A 25,243-nucleotide genomic window follows, 5' to 3' on the forward strand; every position below is an offset into this window, starting at 1 on the left:
GTGATTAGGGAAATCATCAAAGTGAAAACAACTAATAATTATCGTATTTATAAAGAATAAAAATATATTTATTTCTTTTCAAGCCATTTGCATACAAACCCCTTATTATCTTAAAAAAAAAAAAAAATCAACCAAACTTAAAATGAATGAAAATGTGTCCCAGAATACTGGCCCCAGTACTTTTATACAAAGAATATACAGCTGAACCTGGAAAAACGTCCTTAACGTTCCCTGCCCAAGTTAACGTATAAAACATCACAAGAGTAGCTCAAATTCCACAGGGGACCTGGAGAATGTTGTCGGGGATGTGACTATTCTACCCATATCCCAGAACACACAAGAAGCCTTGCCTTAGCGGCCGCCAGTCCTCCTGAGCCCCCTCCAACGATGATGAGGTCATAGTCATAGGACTCGGGGAGATCCCCGGGGCCGTTCATTTTCAGTAGATTTTGAAGTCTGCCCTCCTGATAAGCCTAAAGAAGAAAAACAATGGAAGTAAAAATAACTTAAAAGCAGCAATGTCTGAAAAGTTTTGTGAAAAACCTTTCCTCAAAGAAAAGCAAAGGAAAAATATTGATTTACATCATAGCATGCAATGGAAATGTTCAACCTTCCTTCAAGTGGTCATCAGTAACCTGCTTTCTGTTAGGACTGTCCTAATGCATCTCCACATTACAGATAGCTACTCTGAAGTGTCCTCATAGTACACAAAACTAAGGCCCTGATGGTCCAACAAAGCAACTTAGACCTAAATTAAGTTTGATCGGCTCTTTTTTCCTAGAATTTTTAAAGTAGGCTTTAAATTAGGTTTTAAAAACATCGGTACTATATGTTTTTAATAGACCCAATACAATTTGGCAATCATTTTCACTTTCTAGTCAAAGGTAGAATAATGAGTAGGCTAAGGTCATAGATTAAGATAGGGACCTGGTAAATAGCAACTGAAACAGGTTAGCCAAATATTTAAAACTTTTTCTACATTGTTTAGGTAAAGCATAAAATCTAGAAATTCAGAACAAAATCACTAATTGACACTGACCTGAACAAAATGTTAAAAGTCCCTGCTTTCATAAGACATTTTAAATAAATGGGGAAAAAAGGTTAAATAAATAAACAAGTGACCCTTAAAGCTCATTTCTTTAATCTGCTTATGTATGAAGCCTCCTATATTTAGTAGTTTCCATATACTTGGCATTTATAATATAAACGTTAGACTTTTAATTTTAAAACATCCTTTGATTCCACTAGTTTTAAAACACATTAGTTACATTTCATATTAGCATGGAACACTGTTTCGGTGAATATTTAAAATTATTTCTTATTTTAAAAATCTGGGGCTTCCCTGGTGGCGCAGTGATTGAGAGTCTGCCTGCCGATGCAGGGGACGCGGGTTCGTCCCCCGGTCTGGGAAGATCCCACATGCCGTGGAACAGCTGAGCCCGTGAGCCATGGCCGCTGAGCCTGCGTGTCCGGAGCCTGTGCTCCGCAACGGGAAAGGCCACAACAGTGAGAGGCCCGCGTACGGCAAAAAAAAAAAAAAATCTGCTAACATGAGAGAATGATTGGAAAAGTTGTTAACAAGCACACAAAAATGTTTTTCTTTTTTTTTTAAGTCAAGTTTTAACATTGGTAATCAAAAAAGCCCCCAAATTTACCAGCCCAGACTGCACATTTTTCTCCTGCCTACCATCAGATGTGGGGGACAAAAGGCAGAGCTTAGGATCAGTAGAATTGGATGCTTGGGATGTAGAAGGGGGTGCAGTATGGAAAGGTGGAGGAAACGCGGCACCGTGGCTGCCCCTGGGCAGCGTGGCAGGTACACACCATGGCTCAGGGATTGAAGGGAGAGCACCTGGAAACCAGCAACAGCGGGGGCAAGCCTGCATCACCCTGACCGTCTGTACAAAAGGTCTAACATGAGAGGCTGGTTGGCATTATGGCTGAGGCTCCTCCAATGCAAGGCACTGTGGGAAGAAAAACAATTTGGTAATGACAGCCCTTCAGATCAACGGAGCTTTTATATAAGCCTCAGGTCACAAGCGTTCCTCTCTCTAGCTGATCTCAGAGCGGAAGGGCTGACCTGCTGTTTGAAAAAAATTAACAAAAAGATGCAGCTAGATGTTCTTCTGGAAAAATAACCATTTTTAATCTCAGCCTCATTTTATCTGCGTGTACTTAACACAGATGGTGCCAAAACACAATCACTGGCTGCCTAAATAAAAACCACCCGTTCTTATAACCGCCTCCCCCAACACATCTACTGAAACAAAAGAAGGAAAATGCACCGTCATGCTGGAAAGCTACATACTCCCTCTACCAATGTTTATAAAAATCTGTTCTGTACTGAAAATTTGTATCAGACCTGGGTTCTTATGGTTCAAGTTTAAATCAAATTATATCAACCGGGCACACAGATTTTACCAAGAAAGCTCTCAGTGAGCCTGAACATTTTTAGTTCTGTAAAGTAAAATCAGCAAGACAGGCAACTGAGGCATTCAGCTGACCCCAGAACTAAACATGATGTTTTAAAATTTTAATCCAACTTAAAACTGAAGTTGCTGTCATTCAACTGCAAGGAAGTGGTTGCCCATCTGAGATAAAAGTAAGATAGACAATATAAGACAGCTCTCTCCTCCACAGTGTAATAAGGAAGGCGCACACAGATGGGGTAAGGAGACACAAGAGAAAAATGCCCCGCGTTCTCCAATTACGACTGCTAGAAATATTGGTAACTACTGACCAGAGAAGCTGATAAAGAACGGGAGTTCTCAAACTCTTAGTCTCAGGATCCCTTCAGAACCTTAAATTATTTAGAGCTTTGGTTAATGTGGCGCTTAGTATACTGGAAACTAAGAAAAAAAATGTAATATCTTAAATATTAAAATACTTTAAGTTATTAAAATATCTTTAAATTTTAAATATCAAACATCATTGTTAAACATAAACAACTGATTAAAACATTTTTAATTAGTGAGAAGAGTGGCATTATTTTATATCTCTGTAATTCTCTGTGATGACTATCTTTTCTGTGTTCAGTCTGTTGCACCACTCTGCCTGCCATGTAGCCTCTGGAAAACTCCATGGTAGACTTGCAAGAGAATGAGTGAAAAAGGCAAACAGCACCTTAGTATTAAGATAATTCTGACCTCAAGGACTTCCTGAAGGGGGTGGGCAGAATGAAGACCACATTTTGAGAACCAAGGACAGCAGTGTAAACGTACACCCCCCTCCCCCCAGCAGCTGTTTGTGAGGTTTACAGATTGTATATTCTTCCATCTGCCTCTCAATGCCTTTCCTCCACCCCACCCCTAGCAAAAACAGTGCTCCAGACTCCCCCAGAAAAGCACAATGCTGAAAGCAATTCAGATTTCTTTAAAATCTGAGTAAGTCATCTTTATTTTTCCCCCAAACATGACTCCTATCCTTTGGGCACAGGTTTTTTGTTTTTTTAACTATTACACATGAGCTCTGGTGTGGAAGTGACCGAGGTGAAAATACTCGCTCTATCACTCTCAAGGCTAGGTGACTTGGGCTCATCACCTAATCCTTGGGAGTCCGTTTTTTCCTTTTGTAAAATCAACACCCCCACCCCCAACTGCTGAGCCTGAGATAAAGCATATTGGCACCGTGGTTGGTAGGAAAAATCCCTTCAGTCACTAATTCTCCCTTTCCTACAAAAGGGAACCTGCCTGCCCAAGGGGCTAAGTCAAAAAGCTCTGGCATGTTTTACGGATGTTGTCCCCTGCACTTACCTGCATCGCCTCTCACCTGAAATGCCCTCTTCCCATCAAATTCTGATCCAGTGTATCAACTGCATGATGTTTTATTATTTTTATTCAATGTACATAAACATGTCACCCTTTCTAAAGCATTCCTTTAGGCTCTTTTACCAACATCCTAAGACACCAACGTAAGGCCCGTTTCTTCCATTGTTTCCCTAAGGTTCCCAAACAACATTCTCCTGTTTCTTGCAACTGTATTAACACAGGTTCTCAGAGCACTTAGTGAAGACTGTTCCGCGCCTTCCTGTCCTTCAAGATTTAGCTGGAAGCCTTTACTTGACTGTGCCCCGCAGGCTGGATCCTCCTCTGATGCCCCTGCTGGCATCTTCACACAATCCCATCAACTCTACAAGGACAAGCATCTTGTCTCATTCCTGCATCACCAGTGCCAACTCCACATGCATGTGATGTTCAAAAATATTCTTAGAATAAAACACCTGGGTGCTAATTCCTACTCTGTTATGTATACTGAGAGGCTGGGCTTCAGTTCAGCTTTCTCATCCCTGAAAATAAAACTGTGGGAAAACACTGAAAAAGTACCAGGGGTGTAGCATAATAGGTCAGGAGCTTGGATTTAGTCCAAATCTGAACCTGACTGTGTCACTTATGTGATCCTGGGCAAACTGCTTAAATTCTCCTGCCTGGGTTCCTTGTCTGCAGTGACTATACAAACGATACGAACTGCTGACTGCTCGTTTCCTTTGAAATCTGACTGCTGTTGCCAGCACGCTGCAGCACCCACTAGGCAATATACCTCAAGCCTCTGCTTTGGAGGATTATGGGCCACGAAAGAAAGAAAACTAATTGATGGTTTATATGCTACAGACTTTCTGAAGAGCCTGGGCCCCAGGCCTACAACAGGAACTGGCAAACTACAGCCTGAAGGGCAAACCCAGCAGGCCTGTAGTTTTTTTTTTTTTTCACAGCCCCTGAGCTAACAATGGTTCTTCTTAACATTTTTAAATGATAAAGGAAAAAAAAATCAAGAGCAATACTTAATGATGCATGAAAATTATGAGAAACCCGAATTTCAGTATCCATAAATAAAATTTTATTGGAAAACAGCCACACCCATTTGTTTCAATATTGTCTAGAGCTTCTGTTTTTGCAACAAGAGCACAGTTGACTAGTTTCAACAGAGGCCATATGGCTCACAAAGCTCAAAATATTTACTACCTGGCTTTTTGCAGAAAAAACATTGCCAACTCCTGGCCTAGGGAAAATTTCCATCAATGCTGACAGGTGGTGCTGGGTGAAAACTATCAGACAGTAATACTGAGGTGAGTACAAATCAGAGAACTGTCTTTGTGCCCAGTCAGTGAAGTAGAGATGCTTGCTACACTACCTTCCTCCTAGGAGGACCAGGGAGGTTCTGGTTAACCAGCTATCATGTGCCTAAAATGTTTAGAGCCACAGTAATATTTAACATTCACTCTGTATCGAGTATTCTGGCAAATGTCTTACAACAAACAGACGCCATTTCAATGCCTCCTCCCAGGGGCCACCCTGACCCAGCCTCTCAGCCACTCTCCAAGCAGTTTTTCTCCAGAGCTGTCATCACTGACAGAATTACTGTGGTCTCCCACTCTGTGACAGGCTCAACAATGGTCCCCTAACACTGAAGATCCTGTGAATACATTAGCTGTAAAAGAGTTTCTGGAGATGTGATTTAAGAATCTGGGGATGGGGAGATCTTCCAGGATTAGCCCACGGGGCCCAACTTATTCACAAGTATCCTTATAAGAGGGAGGCAGAGGGAGACTGCATTACAGTAATCAATGTGAAGACAAAGAGGCTGCACTGGCAGCTTTGAAAATGGAGGAATAGTGTATCAAGGAACACAGGTGGCCTCCAAAAAGGCAAAACAGATTTCTCTCCTCAGAGCCTCAACAGGAACCGGCTGTGCTGACACCCTGAGAAACCGATTTCAGACTTCCAACCTCCAGAACCGTAAGAAAATTAATTTGTGTTGTTTTTAAGCCACTAAATGGTAGTTCGTTACAACAGCAATAGGAAACTAATACAGCCATTAGAATATAAACTCCATGAGAGACGGACAATTTTCAGTTCACCACTTTCCACCACCACCCCGCCCCCCTGCCTAGAGCTGTGCCTGGCACGGTTGTTGAGTGAATTAACAAAGTACCAATTCTAATCACTTGGTAATGGTTTCCCCACAACAAAGGCAAGAATATGGGAAAGTCACAACATCTAGACTTAAAGCAAAGTGTACAAACCATGACAGAGATGTCACCATGGAAGGAGGCAGCAGCATGGACTTTCTGACGCTGATCTACTACTGAGTGAGGGGACCAACATGAGTGCTCACAGCGAGCCCAACCTTGGGCTAGATGTTTGGTATATATCATCCCATTTAATCACATGCCATTCCCATTTCAGAAATGACAATAAGGAAACCCTTAGAGGGCTTCCCTGGTGGCGCAGTGGTTAAGAATGTACCTGCCAATGCAGGGGACACGGGTTCGTGCCCTGGTCCAGGAAGATCCCACATGCCGCGGAGCAACTAAGCCCATGCACCACAACTAGTAAGCCTGTGCTCTAGAGCCCACGAGCCACAACTACTGAAGCCCGTGCGCCTAGAGCCCGTGCTCTGCCACAAGAGAAGCCACCGCAACGAAGCGTAGCCCCTGCTCACAAGAGAAAGCCCACGCGAAGCAACGAAGACCCAACGCAGCCAAAAATAAAGAAAATTAAAAAAAAAAAAAAAAAAGAAACCCTTAGAGATTAAGAAACTTGCCCACGAGTCAATAATTATACCCAGGTCTAAATGATTACAAATCTCTTGCTTTTCTCACTATACCACACCCATTAATTCAAAGTACTTGTCACATACATTTTCTCATTTTACCCTTACTGTAAATTTAAGAGAACAGGTAATTACTCCCACTTAGCAAATAAAAAACCTAAAGGTTTGCGGGTTTAATAATTTGCCCAAAGTCTCCAACTAGAACGTTACAGAGGATCTGATCCCAGGTCCTTTGATCAGAGAGTGGTTCTGTCAAACAACAAAATCCTAGTTTAAAAGATTTCCATAATATTCTCCTGAAGTTCAGCTGATTTTACTGAACCTGCGAAATATAAGGCACTCTAACTATATTAGTGGGAAACCAGCAGACTTGCAGCTTGGTTCATTTCTAATGTCTATAATTATCTATTGGTCAATTTTCCTTTTTTCTTCAAGATAAACAATCGCTTTAATTTCCAAGTGATGAGGCAATCTATGTGTCATGACAACCAATTAAAAGTAGAAACAAGTGGTCAACCTGATTTATATGTTAACAGCTATTACTTTAGAGGAGACCCAGAAGATTACCTTCCTCCCAAACCTCCACATTCTCTGTTAATGCTTTAGTCATCACTAAGTTTCAAATACTCCTGTAAAGGCACTTGGCGTTTAAAGAGAGAACTGGTGGTGAGTAGACCTGAAGCAAGATCTTTTTGCTATCATTATCTTTTCCCCAAACAGCAAAGCTCTGGAAAACCTAAGGAACCCAGTTGGTAGAGGCATGCTAAAGGGAGGATCAGAGACCAAATGATGCTTCCACAATTGCTAGATCAAAGGGTGGTAGACACTGGGAAGGGTGAGCATCCCTTCATATAAAAAAGGGGAAAAACTGACTACTTCAGAAAATAATTGGCCCAGTTTCATGAGAAATTTCTCTTTTTGCTAAAAACCTCCACTATTACTGAAGAACCTCTCAATCTCAATCTTCTCTTGATCTCGAAGTCATTCATTTCGTCTTTGGATTTCCCTTCCCTGTATTACATTTAGACTTAGTGGGAAAGTTTATCATTACTGCTATGCAAAGCAGATACTTATCCACTTGCCAAATAAGATTTAATGGCAAGACCCCCTGCTACCAAAGATTTAGTTTCTACAGGGATCAAGGAAAGCATAGGCATGCTCACTGCACCTTCAAAACTTGTTTTCTTCAAGACCCAAATTTTCAGCAGTAGCATCCAAATAAGGTGGTAATTTATATTCTTAAAACAATTACAAGCAACAACACTAAAAAGCCTTTCTGGCTTTATGCTAAGTGAAGGAAATGAAGAAAACTTGGATTAATTAATCATATATTTCAGTTTAAACAGGAAGTTTCCAGGCATTTAAAGCCCTACTTAAGAAATCAGAATGGAGTTGGGAACAAATATTCAAAGCTGTTAACATGATGAAACATCACTGATTCTGAGGGACACTCTGTATCTGCAGAAATTACAAACGGAAGCTAGGGGCCAGAGAAGAAATGAAGCAAGTACATGAAGACTATGTAACTGGATGTTAAAAGATTTTGTGTTTGAAATAATCTGGCAAAGGTTACCTTCTACTCCTGAGGTCACTAACAGATGAGGTATGCCAATTTTTGCCCAGTATAACATTCAAATGGAGTAGTCTTCCAAAAAATCTTACAGGTCTCTCTGGAGCCATAACTTCTCACAATTCCATGTATTTGGCCTCCATATTTCTCTGCGAGACTACCTTCCTTACCTTTGACCAATTCCTGCTTGCCTTTCAGCATTTAGTTGATGGCACACCTACTACAGTAGAGATATTCTACTTTTGTTGAGTCCAATCACAGGAGAAATTATTTCAAATATGGATACCCACTCATTAATCTTACTGAGTCTTCTTTGCAATGAAGCATGGCATCTGAATTTTTTTTTTCTTACAGTATTAACGTCACTTAGGCTCTGCCCTACAGATAGTCTTCCTTGACCATTTTTTCCACCCACTCTTCTCCCCAACCTGGTCAAGAGCCCCATTTGGGATTCCTGTGGTTCCCTGGAGCAGAGGAAGCAAGGCAGTAAGTATCACAGAGCACCATAACTAATTTTTTTGGGAAAATTATTAAATACCTTTTAATTTATGGAATTCAGAACTGACTTTTATTATTAAAGTCTTAAGAAGCATTCAAAATAATTTTCCCATGAACATGCCAGTGAGTTTTTTTTAGCAACAGAAGATCATGACAACTTTATAAACTACCAAGAAAAATACACTGCACAGTGAAACAATTTCTGATGTTCTTGAAAATACTTTTTCACTTTACAAGAGATACAATATGTGTTTCTGTTTGGATTTTACTCTCCATTTTGAGATGCTTAAGAAAAGCCACAAAATGTCTCCTACACTAAGAACAAAAATCTTTAGTACGAGTTTGTGATCATGGCCTCTGAAATTTCAAAAGTTGCCACAATATTTTTCCAGTCCTGTAAACTCAAAGATATAACTCCTTGTTTCCTGCAATGGGAACTGGAATCATTCCCCTCACCCACATGGTTAATATTAATGGGCTCCAATATTGGCAGCCTGTCATGGTCAAGCCTTATTCTTGCAAAACCATCCCTTATAATGAAAGAAACATAAAATATATTCTCCACAGTACGAGAGAAAGAGTTTGGGTCAATCACAAACTCAAAATAGGACACGGGAGTATCAGGATACTTCTGAAAGTACGTTTGCAACAATCCCAAGATTCTTTCTACTTCTTTTTCTGTCGCTTCTTGATTACTACTCAGGTCCAGCTTCCTCAGCTTTGTAGGCATATCCCCGTTTTCTTCCATTCTGTGAACTCTTTTCCGGTGCTCAAGTCGGCGCTTCCGCGCGGAAGGCTCTGATTTGAATGAACCGAATATAAAGTGCAATGTTTCAGCTTGCAGCATCCACGACGTTGCTTCCTTTTGTACTGTCTCCCAAAAAGATCGAACTATATTATCATCACAGTCACTCAGCGCATCATGTCCATCATCTTCCATCCAGTTTAGACCCACAAATATAAGCAGAAAATCACAAAATGCCACCTGATTAAAAAGGCTCATGTCAGAGTTTAGCTGCTTTGCTTTTTCTTTACCCAAATCAGAAGCCAAAACAAGAAACTGAGCGTCGAGGGCCGCTTCTCTCGTTCGACTCACTGCATCAAACAGGACATTGGCTTCTTCGAGAGCCTCGGTTAAGGACTCGCTCGCCGTGTTCACTATGTCATCACGGTTCTGCTGGACGTTAAAGATGAGCTGCCGGTACTGCTTGCGGATACTCCGGCATTTCTCCTCATCAACCAGCTCCAGCAGGCTTGGGTCGATGTCGGCCTCCCCACAGCTGAGGTCGTCAGAGCAGGCATCAGCCCCCGCCTCCGCTTCCACCTTCATCGGCTCCTCCGCCGCCTGCTTCCCAGAGTACGCACCACCGGTAGTGGTCACCACCGGCTCCTCGCCCTTCTCTACGTCTCCCCTCAGGCAATCTTTTTCCTCAGCCATGTCGGCGACCGGTAGCGCTCAGGTAACGGGCTTCGCAGTGTTTCGGCCAACGGCGGAAACAAGGGGTCAGCCGGGGCGGAGAAGGACGCCTGACCATGCGCACTAGCGGAGTCCCGCCAGCCCCGCGCCCGCCTCGCCCCGCCTCCCAGCGGTCCCGCCCCGCGGAGCCCAGACCCCTCAGTGTTCGCAAACAAGCCCCCGACCGGCGCAGAAGGCGCGCGAGAATGGGTCCCACGCCCACCCTAGAGTAACACCGCTCGGTTCAAGCGACAGCTACTATTTTGGCGTTTACTGGCAGTGTCCTCTAGCGTTCAAAGAAACGCTTGGACAATCTTATGACAAAATTATGGGGGACCAAACGTCCCGTGCTTTAAAACATTTGCTGTCACATGTTGCGGCAGCGCTTTTCCGCTCTGTGATTAAAAGATTTTTTAGGGGGGGAAACTAAATCTGGCTAAATTATAAACTGCTCACAAAGCCAAAGATCGTGGCCTGCGGTGTCTCCATTACAGATAGGCTGAACTCTCAGGGTCCATTTGCAAGGTGGTTGCTTGGAACTCCGTCTTCATTATACTAATGTAAATTGTGTTAATTACCTAGGCGGGCCCTCAAAACCTTCAAAAGCCAAATCCTCTCTAACCTACCCCAGTGGGGGGCGGGGTCACCGGGTAAACCAGGGTCCGGACTGGCGCATGCGCGAAGGTGCACTACCCTACCCCACTCCCACCCCCCCACCCCCCCGTCCCCCAGCGTTACGCAAGCGATCTCTGGTGCTGCGCCACCCAAGGGTACAAGAATAAAGTGGACAGGGTCTCCATCAAAGAGCTGTTTGGAGGCTTGCCAAAAGTAAGGGTCACAGACGCCGAGTGGACAGTAAATCTGAACCCTAAAAGGTGAGAAATCTGTGAAGATTTTAGACACAATCTGTTATAAGGATATGAATGTGAATGCTGTAAGTCGGGTGACTAATGTATGTTGGAAAAATACACCCCCCAGTTCACTAGGAAATCACATACAGTTAGTTGGAGAAAGGGCTTAGCTCATCAGTCACAAGAGGGGAAGGAGAGAGGGAAAGAGAGGGAGAGAGACCACCACATTGCATCTGAAGCTCTGGTTTCAAGGCACCAGGAAGTATATTGGCCCTACCTTCCTTCCTATGCATCTACACTGGTTCTTTTTTTTTTTTTTTTTTTATTTACTTTTTTTTGCGGTACGCGGGCCTCTCACTGCCGTGGCCTCTCCCGTTGTGGAGCACAGGCTCCGGACGCGCAGGCTCAACGGCCATGGCTCACGGGACCAGCCGCTCCGCGGCATGTGGGATCTTCCCCGACCGGGTCACGAACCCGTGTCCCCTGCATCGGCAGGCGGACTCACAACCACTGCGCCACCAGGGAAGCCCTACACTGATTCATTTTTCTTTGACATTAGCAAAAAGTTTCTTGCAAATACATGAACAGCCAAGCCTCATGTTAAGTTACTTCAAAATAGTTACATTACTCTTCGTTCACCATTATTCTTTTTAAGTAGGGGTAAAATTCTGAAAGAAACATGCATTTTTCAAAAACAGCATGCAGTACTGTTACTTGTGCATATACATTACCCTGCCCTATTAGACTGTTAGCTTCCCTAAAGCAAGAATTTGGTTATAAATCTTCCAAGCAAAGCTATTTTCACATGGAGGCATTTGAGTATGCACACTTGAAAGTGTAAGCATAGATGAAAACCTTTGTTCCGGTACCTACTGCCAACTTATTTGGAGCAAAAGATTTCACAGATTAATGGAAGAAATAGATCTTACACACTGACAATAAGCTGGGACTTCCCTGGTCATGCAGTAGTTAAGAATCTGCCTGCCAATGCAGGGGACACGGGTTCGAGCCCTAGTCCGGGAAGATCCCACATGCTGCGGAGCAACTAAGCCCATGCGCCACAACTACTGAGCCTGTGCTCTAGAGCCCGCGAGCCACAACTACTGAGCCCACGTGCCTAGAGCCTGTGCTCCACAAGAGAAGCCACCGCAACAAGAAGCCTGTGCACCGCAACAAAGAGTAGCCTCTGCTCACCACAACTAGTAGCCTCTGCTCACCACGCACAGCAACAAAGACCCAACGCAGCCAAAAATAAATTAATTAATTTTAAAAAAAAAAAGTAAAGTTGACTGCTTTTCAGAAAGTCGGCCTTATCTCTTCTCTGAAATGAAGAAAAAGCAAGAGAAAAACAAAGCTGGGGACCAGGATCATCAAAGGGCCATATTTTACCCCCAAGTCTGGCCAATTACAAACTAATACTTACCCATCTTAAATCTTTGATGAAAACACATAGTTCCAAGTCCAAAACAGTTTGCTTTTATAGTTAACCATATTCTTGGGAGCTTCTGATATCCATTTCAAATTCAATAAAAGTGATTTATACAAGAACTCCGAAAGATAAGCCAACCTTCCCACCCTAAGGTGCCTATTTTCTCCTGGCTCAGAGGATGGAAAACAGACTGACACCAATTTGCTCCATACAGAGCCTTTCTTCAAACAATTTTTAAATGCCTTAGAAAAATAAATTAATTCTCCCAACCTACTTATAAAGTATTACTGATATATCACTTATAGGAACGTCACAGGAGATAACAGCCCACACAACTTGCTCGCAGCAACAGCACACATCAAGACCAGCATCATATTACTAAGTTGTGATTTTCAGTGCTGAATTTATTCTCTGCTAGATCCCTGCGCATAAGAACCTTGGTAACATGTAACTTAGGTCATCCTTATTAACTCATACTTGCATTATACTCTGCAAAGTTTAGATGTGGCTACAAAATAAAAATCTCAAACCTAATGATCTTCCCTGATCATTTGAAGAATGGGATTTCTACACTTGTGAATCCTTAAGTTACTAAACGGTGATTTTCCAACCCGAGGTCCAATTACTAGTAATAATTATATAAATGCAGCTTAAAAAGAATGCACAGCAATACATAATTTGTTATACCAGTAAACTTCTCTGTGACTCTTTTTTTTTTTTTTTTTTTTTTTTTTTTTTTGCGGTACGCAGGCCTCTCACTGCCGCAGCCTCTCCCGTCACGGAGCACAGGCTCCGGACGTGCAGGCCCAGCAGCCATGGCTCACGGGCCCAGCAGCTCCGCGGCATGTGGGGTCCTCCCAGACCGGGGCACGAACCCGTGTCCTCTGCATCGGCAGGCGGACTCTCAACCACTGCGCCACCAGGGAAGCCCCTGTGACTCTTAACAGAAGGCAAAAAGTGCGAGTACTTCAAAGAAATCACTGAAGTCTACCTTCTTGCAGTAAGACTAGTTCAGGTCCCTTAACACACAACTTGGCCTCCAAAATAATTTAGCTTCCCTCTTCCCCCTTTTTCTCTTTCAGGAGTTGCTGCTAAAGGCTCCACAAGGCCTCCATTTCCTTTCTTCTTTTCTTCAGTTTTTTTCTCCAGTATTATTATTCAGTCCCTTTGCTAGGAGTTCAGATTCATTCATTCCAAGCATTCTTAAGCTCTTTCCCACAACCCCTAGTGTTCAACACAAACATGACGGTACGGATGAATGTTATAGGTTATAGGTCTCTCTATGGTCAAATTTTAAAAGTCACATAGGACCCACTATCTTTTCCAGTGGGGTTTTACTGCCTGATTAATCTACAACCAACAGATATTTAAGCGACTTCTGAGCCAAAGCCAAGAACCAGTCAGGTTTGAGTCCCGCACTCTAAAAGATATGCTTATCCTGCTGTTAGCTACCTCCTGACACTTTTCTGTTCCTCCTTTCACAGCAGTTTTTCTCCCCTCATCCTGCCAGGGTATTGATTGAGCTGTGAAGAGATGTGGTGAAGGCCTAGCTTGATTTGCTGGAGTAGCTGGATGTTAGGTATATGTTCTCTTTCATCTGAATTTCCTTTAAGGTATGTTTGTGTTTGTATATTTTTGCTTTGTTTGGCTTTTCAGTACTAAAGGTAAACTTTCCAATGATCAAGGCAGATATCTGTGTTTTTTAAATGAGTTTCTGAAAAGACCATGGACAGCGGAAGGAGGCAAACCTGGGTTCCAATCATGACCTATTAGCTATTAGCACTACCTTAGGTTGCTTAACCTGTCAGCCTCCAGTCTCCTCATTTGTAAGATGAGAATACTACTACTCACATCATAAAGTTACTGTAAGTACTGAACGAATGAGAATTACTTGATAGATCTGACAATATTTTCAACTATTGAGCAGGTACTTAAATCTTCAGTTATCCCAAAGATAGCAAGTGTTTAATAAACACTAGACACTAAATAGGAAAAAAAAAAAAGTGTATACAAACCAGTAGCTTCACTCCTGGGATGTTGTTTTAGGAACAGAGAAATATTTTAAAGGCTAAATATCCATAAGGACGACAGAGAAATATATCTCACTATAATAATACCAGTGAAAAGAAATTTGTCATATAATAAAATTTAAAAACCTACTAGGGCTTCAACTAATGGAACTGTGTATAGCACTTTGAAGGGTAAACCACTCTACTAGAAATTCTGAATCAGGGCCATGAAGAGTCTGAGATTATATGCAAAATTCCTTTTTTTTTTTTTTTTGGAAAATTTATTAAATTTAATCAGTGTGGGTTTATTTAAATTCTAATGTCAGTTAAATGGCATAGAATTTTTTTCTTTTGGCTGTGCCACGTGGCATGTGAGATCTTAATTCCTCGACCAGGGATCGAACCTGTGCCCACTGCAGTGCAAGCCCAGAGTCCTAACCACTGGACTCTTCTTTATGCATATTTTTCTCATAAATGGCTCCTTGGACTTCAGCAGATTCTTTGTAAAAACCTGGTATCTAAAAGAGGCTTTGAATAACTGTTCTATTCAAATAAGAAGGCTTTGCTGTTAGTTGAAGTAAAAGATAAAATGACAGTCAAGCCCCGCAAAATAGTTTGGACCTGCCACTGAAATACTTTAGAGTATATAAAACCTCCGTCCTTGCTCTGTGGTTGAAAGTCATATATTTAACTGACACTTCAGAAAACCAAGTGCTGGCTGACTTGCCAAGCCTGAAGAAGTAACATAAACAAGGGTGTGAGATGAGAATAGAGAACCCTTCCCGTTGTAAGCGCCATTACCAACTCTCTTGGGACACCTCAGAAGTCAGCAATGATCAGGAGCATCATTCTGATAGACTAAGGGTAGGAAAGCACTGGGTATTCGGCTTCTAAAAGGAGGCAGCCTTGAAAAAACTCAGCTCTGGAGCTCTGGGTTAAAATCAAAAGTAGTGCTTTCTTCGGAGTTTGAGTTTCCTCGTTTGTAAATGTCTTCTATCCCAATGTCTTCTCTGTCATACAGAGCGGCCACGACTCTTTGTAAAAAATCGTATACAAACATCTGTTGACAAACGTATTTTAAAATATATACATTGCCCTACAGACTTGAGTTAGAGATAACAAAGACAGAGCCTAGCTCAACATCGAGAACACAGGGACTCAGTAAACAGTAGCTAAATAGACATAACGTGACTTTCTTCTCAACTGACCTGGACACAGCTACATAAACTGAAGATGGACAATGCCGCTATTATACAGCTCTTTTAGAAGTCTGAACTGCTTTATATGCTGCCTAGAACCTCTCCTGAACTATTATACTTAGGGCTTAATCGCTAACAGAGACAGTCCACTTTCACCAAATCAGACACCTTGTAGCTAAATCCCTCACTGAAGTCAGTCCTCTGGCCCTACCATCAACCATTCATTCCACAGGTATTTGCTGAGTGCATACTAGGTGTTAAAATAACACATGGAAGATACAAAGATAAACCATTTTCATCCTAAAGGAGAGTATAATTTAGCAGGCACAGAGGAATGCAGTTTCACTCAGCAAGCATGCTATGCACAAACGCCAGTGTGCCAGAGCTATGCTAGGAATACCAAGATTTGCATGGGCTCAGCCATGAATCATGAGCGCACAATCACACCAGGGAGGACAGGCACGCATCCCAACAGCGATAACACAGAGCCCAGTGCCATAAGTGTGAGAACACCAGAGTGAACTTTACAGACAGGCCTGCGCTCCATCCTGGCTCTGCTGCTTTACTAGCTGCGTCATCTGGGCATACTCCTCAAGTTCTGAGGGCCTCCATTTGCTCATCCGTAAAACTGGATCACACCACCTCCTTCACAGGACTACTCCTGGGAGGATTTCAGTCAACTAGGGACCACAGCATTTAGGGGCTAGCACACAGCAGACGTTCAATAAACGGTAGCTGCTATCACTGACAGACATTCATTTAAGTATCTGATGAGCTCTAAGGCAGATCTAGAATCCCAGGCACAAGGAATAAGTCTAACTCTTCACTTCTGATATTGGCAGGACTCCTCCTTTCCCAGGGACAGGGATTTGCGGGAGTGCTGTGGGAGCGGAGGAGGGAGAAACAGGCAAATCTGGCCTTGTACTCTGACACAGGCAGGCAGTTGGAAAAGTGGGTCTGAGCAGGAAGAAAAGTCAGGAAAGAAAATGAAGAACAGAGCAAAGGAGGGAAATTTTAGGGACCACAGCTCCAACAGTATTCCCACGAGCTTCCAGTAGAGGTAAACGGGGGCAGAGCACGAGATCACCAGAAAAGCAGGTTGGGGCCAGACCCTGGAGGACACAGAAAACCAAGTTAAGAAATACATACTCATTCTGGATGCAGATCTGGGGGCAGCAAAGATGCAATCAGGAAGATGGTTCTGCAGCAGATGGACTGCAAGGACAGGGAGATCAGAAGTGGGCAGCCAGTTAGAGACCATTTAGGTAGGAGGCAACAGTACCTGAGGTAGCCTGGGTAAAAAGTTAATATTAGAAGTAGGCACCTGTGTGGGAAACCGTCAGGCCCTGGTAAATGAAAAGACAGGAAAGGTGAGAGGAAATCCAAAGCCTGGACCAGAAGAGTGACACCACTGTACAAGGACTGACAGACAGCAAAGAAGAGGCTTGTGCTGTCACCTGGTTAAAGTGGGAGAAGGCACTGGGTCTCACCATGCATTCACAGCTAGTAAAAATTTTACTATATAATCAGCACCAAACAAATTTATTGTACTAACAATCCATGCCTCTTGTAAACACTGTTAGTCCTTACTCTTACCTTCTTAAATAAACCAGAGTCAAAGCAGTCCTTCAATTCTCCTTAGGCCTCAACCTTAACTAGGCCAAAAAGCACATACACTTACTAATCTCCCCGGAAGGGATTATCTGAGAAGAGAATCAAGTTTTCTGCCCGTTTTGATAGAGTATTAAGAAAGAAAGGGAATGGTCAGAGTTATTAAATTACCACTCATTTCCCGGTATCTATTCAGTTAGGAGTCTGGTTTCTGGTAACTTTTAGAAGTTAGGCTTGAAAGGAGACCTGCCTGTTTCAGTGCCTACCCCAGGCCCAGAACGTGGGGGGCTCCCAGCCTGACCACAACACCATCACCTCTGAGCTCCTCCCACACTGGCTCCATAATTCCCTTGGATGTTAATCATGCACCACTTTGTGTCCATCTTGGAAGAAATTAAGTCCCATGTTGCAAGTTTTAGTCTTAATCTCCCAAGATTATTATCTCAAACTACTGAAGTCTTAACTATGTCTGGCACTTTGTATTCCAATAAGCACTTTTTCACTCACTTTGCTTTACCTCTCAATACCACCGACAGGCATTCATTTTATATGAGTGGTTTCAAAACTCTGGAATCCTGGAGACACTGATTTACATATAAGAAAGAGTCCCTGTAGGAAAATTTGCAAGCTTGCTCTTAAGAACTAAAATGTTTATGAAAGCCATATATCTTTGTGCAACAGGAACTATATTCATAGTTCTTAGAATTTAGTAGCTAGCTAGTGCTAATTTCACACGTGGACATACAAGCCCTGACCACAGATAGCACAGTTCCTCATTTTTCTATTCAGGTAGAAAGTGTTACTTGCCTGTTGAGTTACTATTTGCCATCTTCTAACTAACACCTTCTAGGTATTAAATAGTAATCTTTTGTTTGGTTTTCCTCGATTCTAATTATTTAGCAACTAATCATGACCAAACTACCTTATACATTAAAGTAAGTCTCAAACGTGATATTTATCATAAGAATTACCTGAGGAAGCTTGTTTAAAATAAATTTAAAGGCAGAACCTAGCCCCTTCCAGAGGGTTCAATGAACAAGATCTCAGGTAAAGCCCAAGCATGTGTGTTTAACAAGCACTCCAGGGGACTCTGTGCAGGTGGTCCACAGTCTACAGTTTTTTGAAAGGCACTAAAGCCTTCATCCTGTAGGTTGTCATCTGAATTTATCAGCTCCCTGTAGTAGGGCTGTACTCCCTGGTCTTCCATGGTACACTGTGAAAACAAGGTAGGTTTTGCTGCTGCTGCTATTTATTGAGGAGAAAGGAAGACAAAGGAAGAAACAATATTAAGAGGAGAAAAGAAAAGCACATGTTTTAACGAGCTCCCTCCCTCTCCATTATTTAGGTTGCAACTAAAGCAGGAAATCTTAACCTTTTTTAAGGTGTGGACTTCAGGATTATAACACTAATTCTATAAGCACTCAACTCTCCACTAAATAAATGCCTTTCTCCACTCAAACCCAATGTTCCCTAAAGAATTTGAAGACCTACCATTTAGTTCCAAATGTGGGCAACAATTATCTAGAAATTCACAAACATTTCAAAGCAGTAGCCTTACCTTGTTGTGTCTTCTTCCATATCTTAGTACTTATTAAAAACCAAAAATGTATCAAATGATACAAAGGAGAGTGGTAAGTTTACTTAAAAGAGACGTTCATTTTTTAAAATTTAATTATAACTTGGTGGTAGGCTTTTCACGCATGGCATCGCACCTCACTAAGTGTCTGAAATAAACTATGATCATCTAGAATTGAGAACATCAGATCTTACCAATAAAGTGGGTGCAAAGCTTATAAAAAAGTGATTTTACTTTTTACTCCCACTGGTGTTAAAACTAGGACCATGTGTAGAATTTATATAAAGATCAAATGCCTATACAGCTTTTTAAGTACAAATTTATGACACAGGCAGAGAAAAGATCAGACAGGAAAGAATACTAACAGGACTTTGTCTCATTTTACTTGCAAACTAAAGGTCTTGAGTAACACAGTGTATTTTATACCAAGCTAAAAGTCTTAATCTCTATTAATTATTTTCCATTAGTTTACTATTTGTCTTTGAAGTCTATCTCCACTTCTTATACCCATTCTTCAAAAAGGTAATAAATAAGACTCTTTTAAAAGAAAAGGTATGGGACTTCCCTGGTGGTCCAGGGGTTGAGAGTCTGCCTTCCAGTGCAGGAGATATGAGTTCAATCCCTGGTCAGGGAACTAAGATCCCACATGCCGCAGGCAACTAGGCCCACGTGCCACAGCTAGAGAGAAGCCCACACGCCACAACTAGAGAGGAGCCCACGCACCACAATGAAAGATCCCACGTGCCACAACTAAGACCTCCTGACACAGCCATAAATAAATAAATAAATAAATATTAAAAAAAAAAAAAAAAAAAAAGAAAAGGTAGTAAATTAAAATACAAATTGTTATAACCTTCCTAAACACACACACATCTAAATACATTGTTACATTTAACTGAGGCCGCAGGCTTACTTCTAAGAAGGCAATGTTCAAGTATAAGATCCATTTCTTAAACATTACATTGATATAGACAAGGAGGACAAAAAAATCAGCAAAAGTTAAAGCTATATCAAGGTGATGGGATTCTAAGGCTTTCTAACCTGGTCATCCACGTTGCATATCTCCCCCTAAATGTGCACCCAACCTCCCAGCATCTTGCCTGTATGGCAGGCCATGACCCATCCAGTCTCCCAGCATCTTGCCTGTATGACAGGCCATGACCCATCCAGCCTCCCAGCATCTTGCCTGTATGGCAGGCCATGACCCATCCACCCCTCAGTGGATGGTCCTAAGGGAGGACCGCCACCACACTCACCACCACCCAAAGGAAAGATTTCTTTCTCTTCTTTCCCTCTACCCAGTTGTTAACTCTGGGCTAGAAAAGAGATATCTGAAGGGAAATGAACTTACTCTAGGAGCTTGCTGGTTGCTCTCCCCTGAGCCTGGGGTTTCTGGGTTTCTCTCCCCGAGAATTAAAGAGGAAGACGATAGGGACGGACAAAGATAAAGCATTTCCTGACCCACTTTTCTCAGTACTTCTCTAAACGACTCACTTTCAGCAGTTTACACTGCTGCTAAAAAATTTTGTTATTTGGATTTACGGGGAAGGAAAGAAAAAGGACATTTTAAAAAACCTATTTAAAAGATGAAAATAGGTCGTCTGCCCTTCCAAGCTTCCCACTTCTGAAATGTGCGTCTCATCCACATCGATTAACACGTGAGCTGGCCCCCACGTTTCTTTGTCGTTTTCTAACGATGTGCTCCGTTTGGAGGTTCGCTCACAATCACCCTGGCTTTGAGACCACGGCCGGATCGATGAGCTCGTTTGCAGTTCAGGCGGCAAAAGAGACGTTAAGGTCCCCCACCTACCTTCAGGGTTGGACCATGGCCGCCTAGCTGTCTCCGTTTCACAAACACAACGGGTACGTCGGTTTTCAAGGTCAGTTCGCAGAGCGCTCCCTCGAGGCCCCGCCCGTTCTCTGGGGCGCAAAAGCAGAGCGGATCCGGTCAGTCTTTCCGCCCGGGGCCATGGCGGGAAGTGCGCGGCGGGGGCGGGGCTTCCGCGTCCCAAACTGCACTCGCCCGGGCGACAGCCCAGGCCCCAGCCCCGGCCCTGACCTTGACTAAGGCCGGCCACCAGCTCGGGTCCCGGACCAGCGCACCTACACGCGGGCTGGAAACATGGCCTCGAGGGCAACTAACACCTCCCAACTTAATCTTCCTTTGAACTCTGCATCGTATACACAGAATGCCAAAAAACCAACTTCCAAAGTTTCTCTGAAATTTGAAACCTCGAGGCAAAATTAACACTGCCCACTTGGGGTGCTTTTATTAGAGAACCTTGAAATAATACAGCAACACCCTAAATGACATGCTTGGTGCAACTGGTCCAATTTTACAAACGGGCGAACTCAGGTAGAGAATGAGTCAGTGAGAATTAAAAATAGACTCTAGTTATACTGACATCAGGTCCATTCATGAGACAAAAACCACACCAGCCTCCAAAGTATAGCTGTTTGACGATAACAATAATAATAGCAGCTGACGATTCTGTAGTGCTTTGCATATGTTAATACTTAATCTTTGTAACTACCCTGTTAAAGTAGGTCCAATCAGGTCCATTTCACCAATAGGGAAACTGAGGCACAGAAAAGCTTCCCTACCCAAATTCAAGCAGCTAGTTCGTCAACAGCAGAGCCAGGATTCAAACCAGGCAGTGCAGTGTAGCCTTTAACCCCTACCCTGCACTGCCTGATACACTGAGATAAGCACCGGTTCCTCTTAGTTGTCTCCTGTAACAGCCTAGGGAAAGTCACAGGAGTCGAAGCCTTGGTCTCCCGACTTGAACACACGGAGACACACGTGATTTGCCAATCTCTCACAATTTCTGAGGATTCAGTGGTGTGAAAATTCCTCGAAAGGCATCCTTTAATCGTTATACTCGCTTAATGCTGACAAGCCTCTGTCAATCTATTCATATTATCACCTACATTTCAAGACTCGTGCATTAAGAAATGATACAAAAACTATTTTCTCCGATATTCTGCAAACCGCCTCTATAAAGAAGAGCTAGAGACAGGAAACCACCAGCCGACAGGGGGCCGGTCTCACCTACCAACACACCAAGCTTTCACCGCCAAGCTTTCACCGACCCGGGCGAAACAATGAACACCGCCAAGCTCACCCGACTTAAGAGAAGCCTCGGCCCTACTCAGACACGCATTCAAACGTCTCCCCTTCCCCTGCATCCACAAGGCACCCGGCAGGAGGATGCTCTCGGCCCAGAGTGCTCACAGCCCAGGGGCTTGGGGCTTCCTCCGTTTTCAGTAAACCCCAAGCTTACACGAACACGAGTCCTTGGGCACCAGGCGCTCCTTCCGACGTCCCAGCACCTGCCGCTCCGGTGCAATGCGGGACTGAAGCAAACTGAGGAGGAAAGGCTGCGGGTTCCCAGTAGCTCCGAGAAGCCGCGCCCTCCTCTGAATGGGCGGGCAAACCGCCAGAGTCAGAATGACAAAGCAAAAACCCACTCTTCGTGCAGCACTGGCAACTAGGCTGATGGGCTTAGCAAAGTGGGATCTCCTAATTGGGTGACAGCACATCCTCTTCCTGCTCACAGCGCCCCCAACCCAAGAAAGGAGCAAAAACAATTTAAGAAATGTTTGGAACCGGAACCAAAAGAGTGTGCCTTAATTGAACAAAACTGGACTATGCCCTTGGGCAGTGACTCCCGAACTTTGCTACTGATTGTAATCATGCGAGGATCTTCAAAAACACTGACGCCTGGCTCCCACCCGCAGACATTCTGATGTAATTGGTATTGCTTGCGACCTGGCCATCTGAGGTTTTTAAAACTCCCTGGATGATTCTAGTGAACAGCAGTTTGGGACCTACTGCCCTAAAGTAATAGATTAGTCAGTCTGGCGATTCCCTAAAGGAAGCGATTAGGCTTTAAAAAAAAAAAACGTCTAGTCCATCCTAATTCTGAAAAGAAGTGACAAATTTTCACCAACACATAACTTCGCTTTATAGTACTTCCTCCTTATCCCACTCAGATTTTGGTTCGTCATGTTGTTGAAGGAAAACTGCGTATATTTAACTCCAGCCATGCCAGGCACCTGCAGCCAGCTACCCGAGTGAGCCACACTCCCTCATACTTCCCTGCTCTTACTCATATTCTTACTCAGCACCTTGTGCTAGCAGGTGGCTATGAATATTTGATGAAGAAATAAATAAATGAATGTCTTTCCCACTTCTTTGTCTGGATACTGCCAGACTGAAACACGCTCAGGTTGCTGGTTTCTAAAGGCTCCGTGAAGCCACAATTTGCTCCTTTTGAGTCCCCTCCCAGGTGCAAGGCAGAGGCTTGTTGCAGCCTCTCAGTTTCAGAACGCGTACACACACAAACACACACACACTCTACACATTGTGGGGGAGAGAAGAAACCCTTTAGCCTCCTAGGTTCTTCTAGCTGGTCTAAGGATTAAATTGGCATGAGACACATTAACAGGAGAAAATCAAATTTAATTACATACGTAGCAGAGCAAGATGAGAATATGAGGTCCAAGGACAAGTCAGGCCTTCCCAGAGAAGGAGAAGAGGGTAAGTGTTTGGGACTTCAAAGGGAAGGAAGATGAAGATGAGCAAATGTTTGATAAATAAATGTTTGCTGGGTCATGCAGACACAATGGGACCCAGAGAGGACTTTGATCAAACAGGCCTTGCTGAGTGCCCCTAGTCTACCACACCTAGTTGATGGTATACTTTAGTTTTCTATGGTGATAGTTGTTCTTCCTGAATAGGCCCTTTAGGCGGTTAAAGGCAGAAGGTAGAAAGTTCTTCCTGAAGTTTTGTTTCTTAAAAATAGTCAGCCCCAAATCATCCTCAAACCAAAGAGACACATTTGGGGGTGGAAAGTTTTGTTCCCCTACAAGACACTAAACTGACACTCTGTTTGGTGGTTATTTATGTGAGTGCCTAACCTGATTCTGGGGTCCTTAGAAGAGAAGATGGGTCTAGCACATAGGTGTTCAGGAAACAAGATGACTTAGGAAGCAAAGAATGAAAAATGTGAAGGAAAGACAGCTGGGATTAAGGCAGAGAACTTACCATTTACTCCCAGCTGCTGTGCCAAGCTTTGTACTAACCAGTTTACATGCCTTCTTTCATTTAATCTACACAAAACAACCCATGAGCTGGCGTCATAACTCCACATTCTTAAACATCTATAGAAACTACAGTTTATTGCAAAAGCATGTCTTAGGATACAGAGGGACTTTAAAATCATTTAACTTAATGTGCTAAAAGCAAGTGATGAGGGTTGTCTTCTAAGAGCCTTCTGGGACAGACAGGTCCAAGTTACCATAGTTAACATTTTCTAATGGCATTCCAGAAAAGGCTAGATAAGGCATTTTAACTTCAAACTGTTCTTAAGTGAGCAGATTATAGCACAAATTCCAAGAGCAGCTCCATGTAGTTTTTAAGTTAAAAAAAAATATCACCGTTAAAAAAAGCTTCACTTTCCTTTCAAACCATTCTTGCTACAGTTCAGGGCCCAGATGCCTTACCCTTGTCAGGAAATAGAACGCCTTAGTTCTATTTAGCTGCTGGTCAATGGAAGAAGAGCCGCTCACTGGCACTCACTCCCCCCTCGCTCATTTCTCATCATGCAGCATTTGTTCTAGTGGTACATCTTGCATCTCTTGACTGGGTTCATGTTATTCCTCCTGCCTAAAATTATCTTCCCTCCCTAAGGGCCTACTCCCTCAAAGCTCATCTGAAATGTCATCTCCTGTGGGAGGGCTTGCCTGATTTCTACCCTGTGTTTATCGCTCCTTCCCTCTTCTGTGTCCCCAAACACCTAAAAATAATTACAAATCATCTAAAGCCAAGAGAGTTTTGAGAAGGCAAAACCTTGCTTGATTTATCATGCCCTCCCAGAACCTGTCATATATTGTAAGCATGCAGAAAATGCTGGAAAAGACCCTCTGTTCCTGAGCTGTCATCTGAGGACACTATTAACAGGTCTATGAAGGTGTTCAATCAAGGGTCCTCTTGCACTGAACTACCATTCCTCAATAAGTCTTTCTCACACATACGCACTGAGCTAGAACCACCTTTCTGACACCCAGATCTCTGTGCAATCCTCCAGTAGTTCTCTAGGAACCTCTAAATAAAATCCAAACTCCTCAATTGTACTGACTTCGCAACGGCCACCCTTGTTAAACCTAGATGTCCACACATTCTGTACCCTACTTAACCAGAAAACATTGCTGGAGAAAACACAGAAATTAAAAGTAATTTCACTTTAGGGCTTCCCCGGTGGTGCAGTGGTGAAGAATCTGCCTGCCAATGCAGGGGACACAGGTTTGAGCCCTGGTCCAGGAAGATCCCACATGCTGCAGAGCGACTTAAGCCCGTTGGCCACAACTACTGAGCCTGTGCTCTAGAGCCCGCAAGCCACAACTACTGAAGCCTGCGCCCCTAGAGCCTGTGCTCCTCAGCAAGAGCAGCCACCGCAAAGAAGAGTAGCCCCCGCTCGCCGAAACTAGAGA

The 25,243-nt window shown here is 43.2% G+C and overlaps 2 protein-coding genes across 8 annotated transcripts in view; both read right to left on the bottom strand.

Moving 5' to 3' along the window:
* Window positions 1-25,243, bottom strand: part of TXNRD1 (thioredoxin reductase 1) — a 131,415-nt gene that overhangs the window by 49,654 nt on the left and 56,518 nt on the right. The window contains exons 1-3 of one of the 6 annotated variants that reach the window (XM_032646557.1): window positions 22,033-22,273; window positions 20,559-20,668; window positions 351-473 (exon numbers count right to left, since the gene is read on the bottom strand). In XM_032646557.1, the coding sequence (XP_032502448.1) occupies window positions 351-437 (87 nt within the window). In that variant the 5' untranslated portion in view covers window positions 438-473; window positions 20,559-20,668; window positions 22,033-22,273. Of the gene's footprint in view, window positions 1-350; window positions 474-1,824; window positions 1,965-20,099; window positions 20,669-22,032; window positions 22,332-25,243 lie in introns of those variants that run through there. The other 5 variants (XM_032646555.1, XM_032646556.1, XM_032646554.1 and 2 more) reach the window with 5 other exon arrangements.
* Window positions 4,811-20,121, bottom strand: EID3 (EP300 interacting inhibitor of differentiation 3). 2 transcript variants are annotated; one of them, XM_032646560.1, is made up of 2 exons: window positions 9,357-10,756; window positions 4,811-9,314 (listed from the first exon to the last, which is right to left on the bottom strand). In XM_032646560.1, exons 1-2 carry the CDS (start codon window positions 10,053-10,055, stop codon window positions 8,949-8,951), a joined length of 1,065 nt encoding a protein of 354 aa, XP_032502451.1. In that variant the 5' UTR covers window positions 10,056-10,756; the 3' UTR covers window positions 4,811-8,948. The 2 variants fall into 2 exon arrangements, with proteins under 2 accessions (XP_032502451.1, XP_032502449.1); XM_032646558.1 differs by having other exon boundaries at window positions 4,811-20,121.

This window comes from Phocoena sinus, chromosome 10 (assembly GCF_008692025.1).
Source record: "Phocoena sinus isolate mPhoSin1 chromosome 10, mPhoSin1.pri, whole genome shotgun sequence".
NCBI lineage: Eukaryota > Metazoa > Chordata > Mammalia > Artiodactyla > Phocoenidae > Phocoena > Phocoena sinus.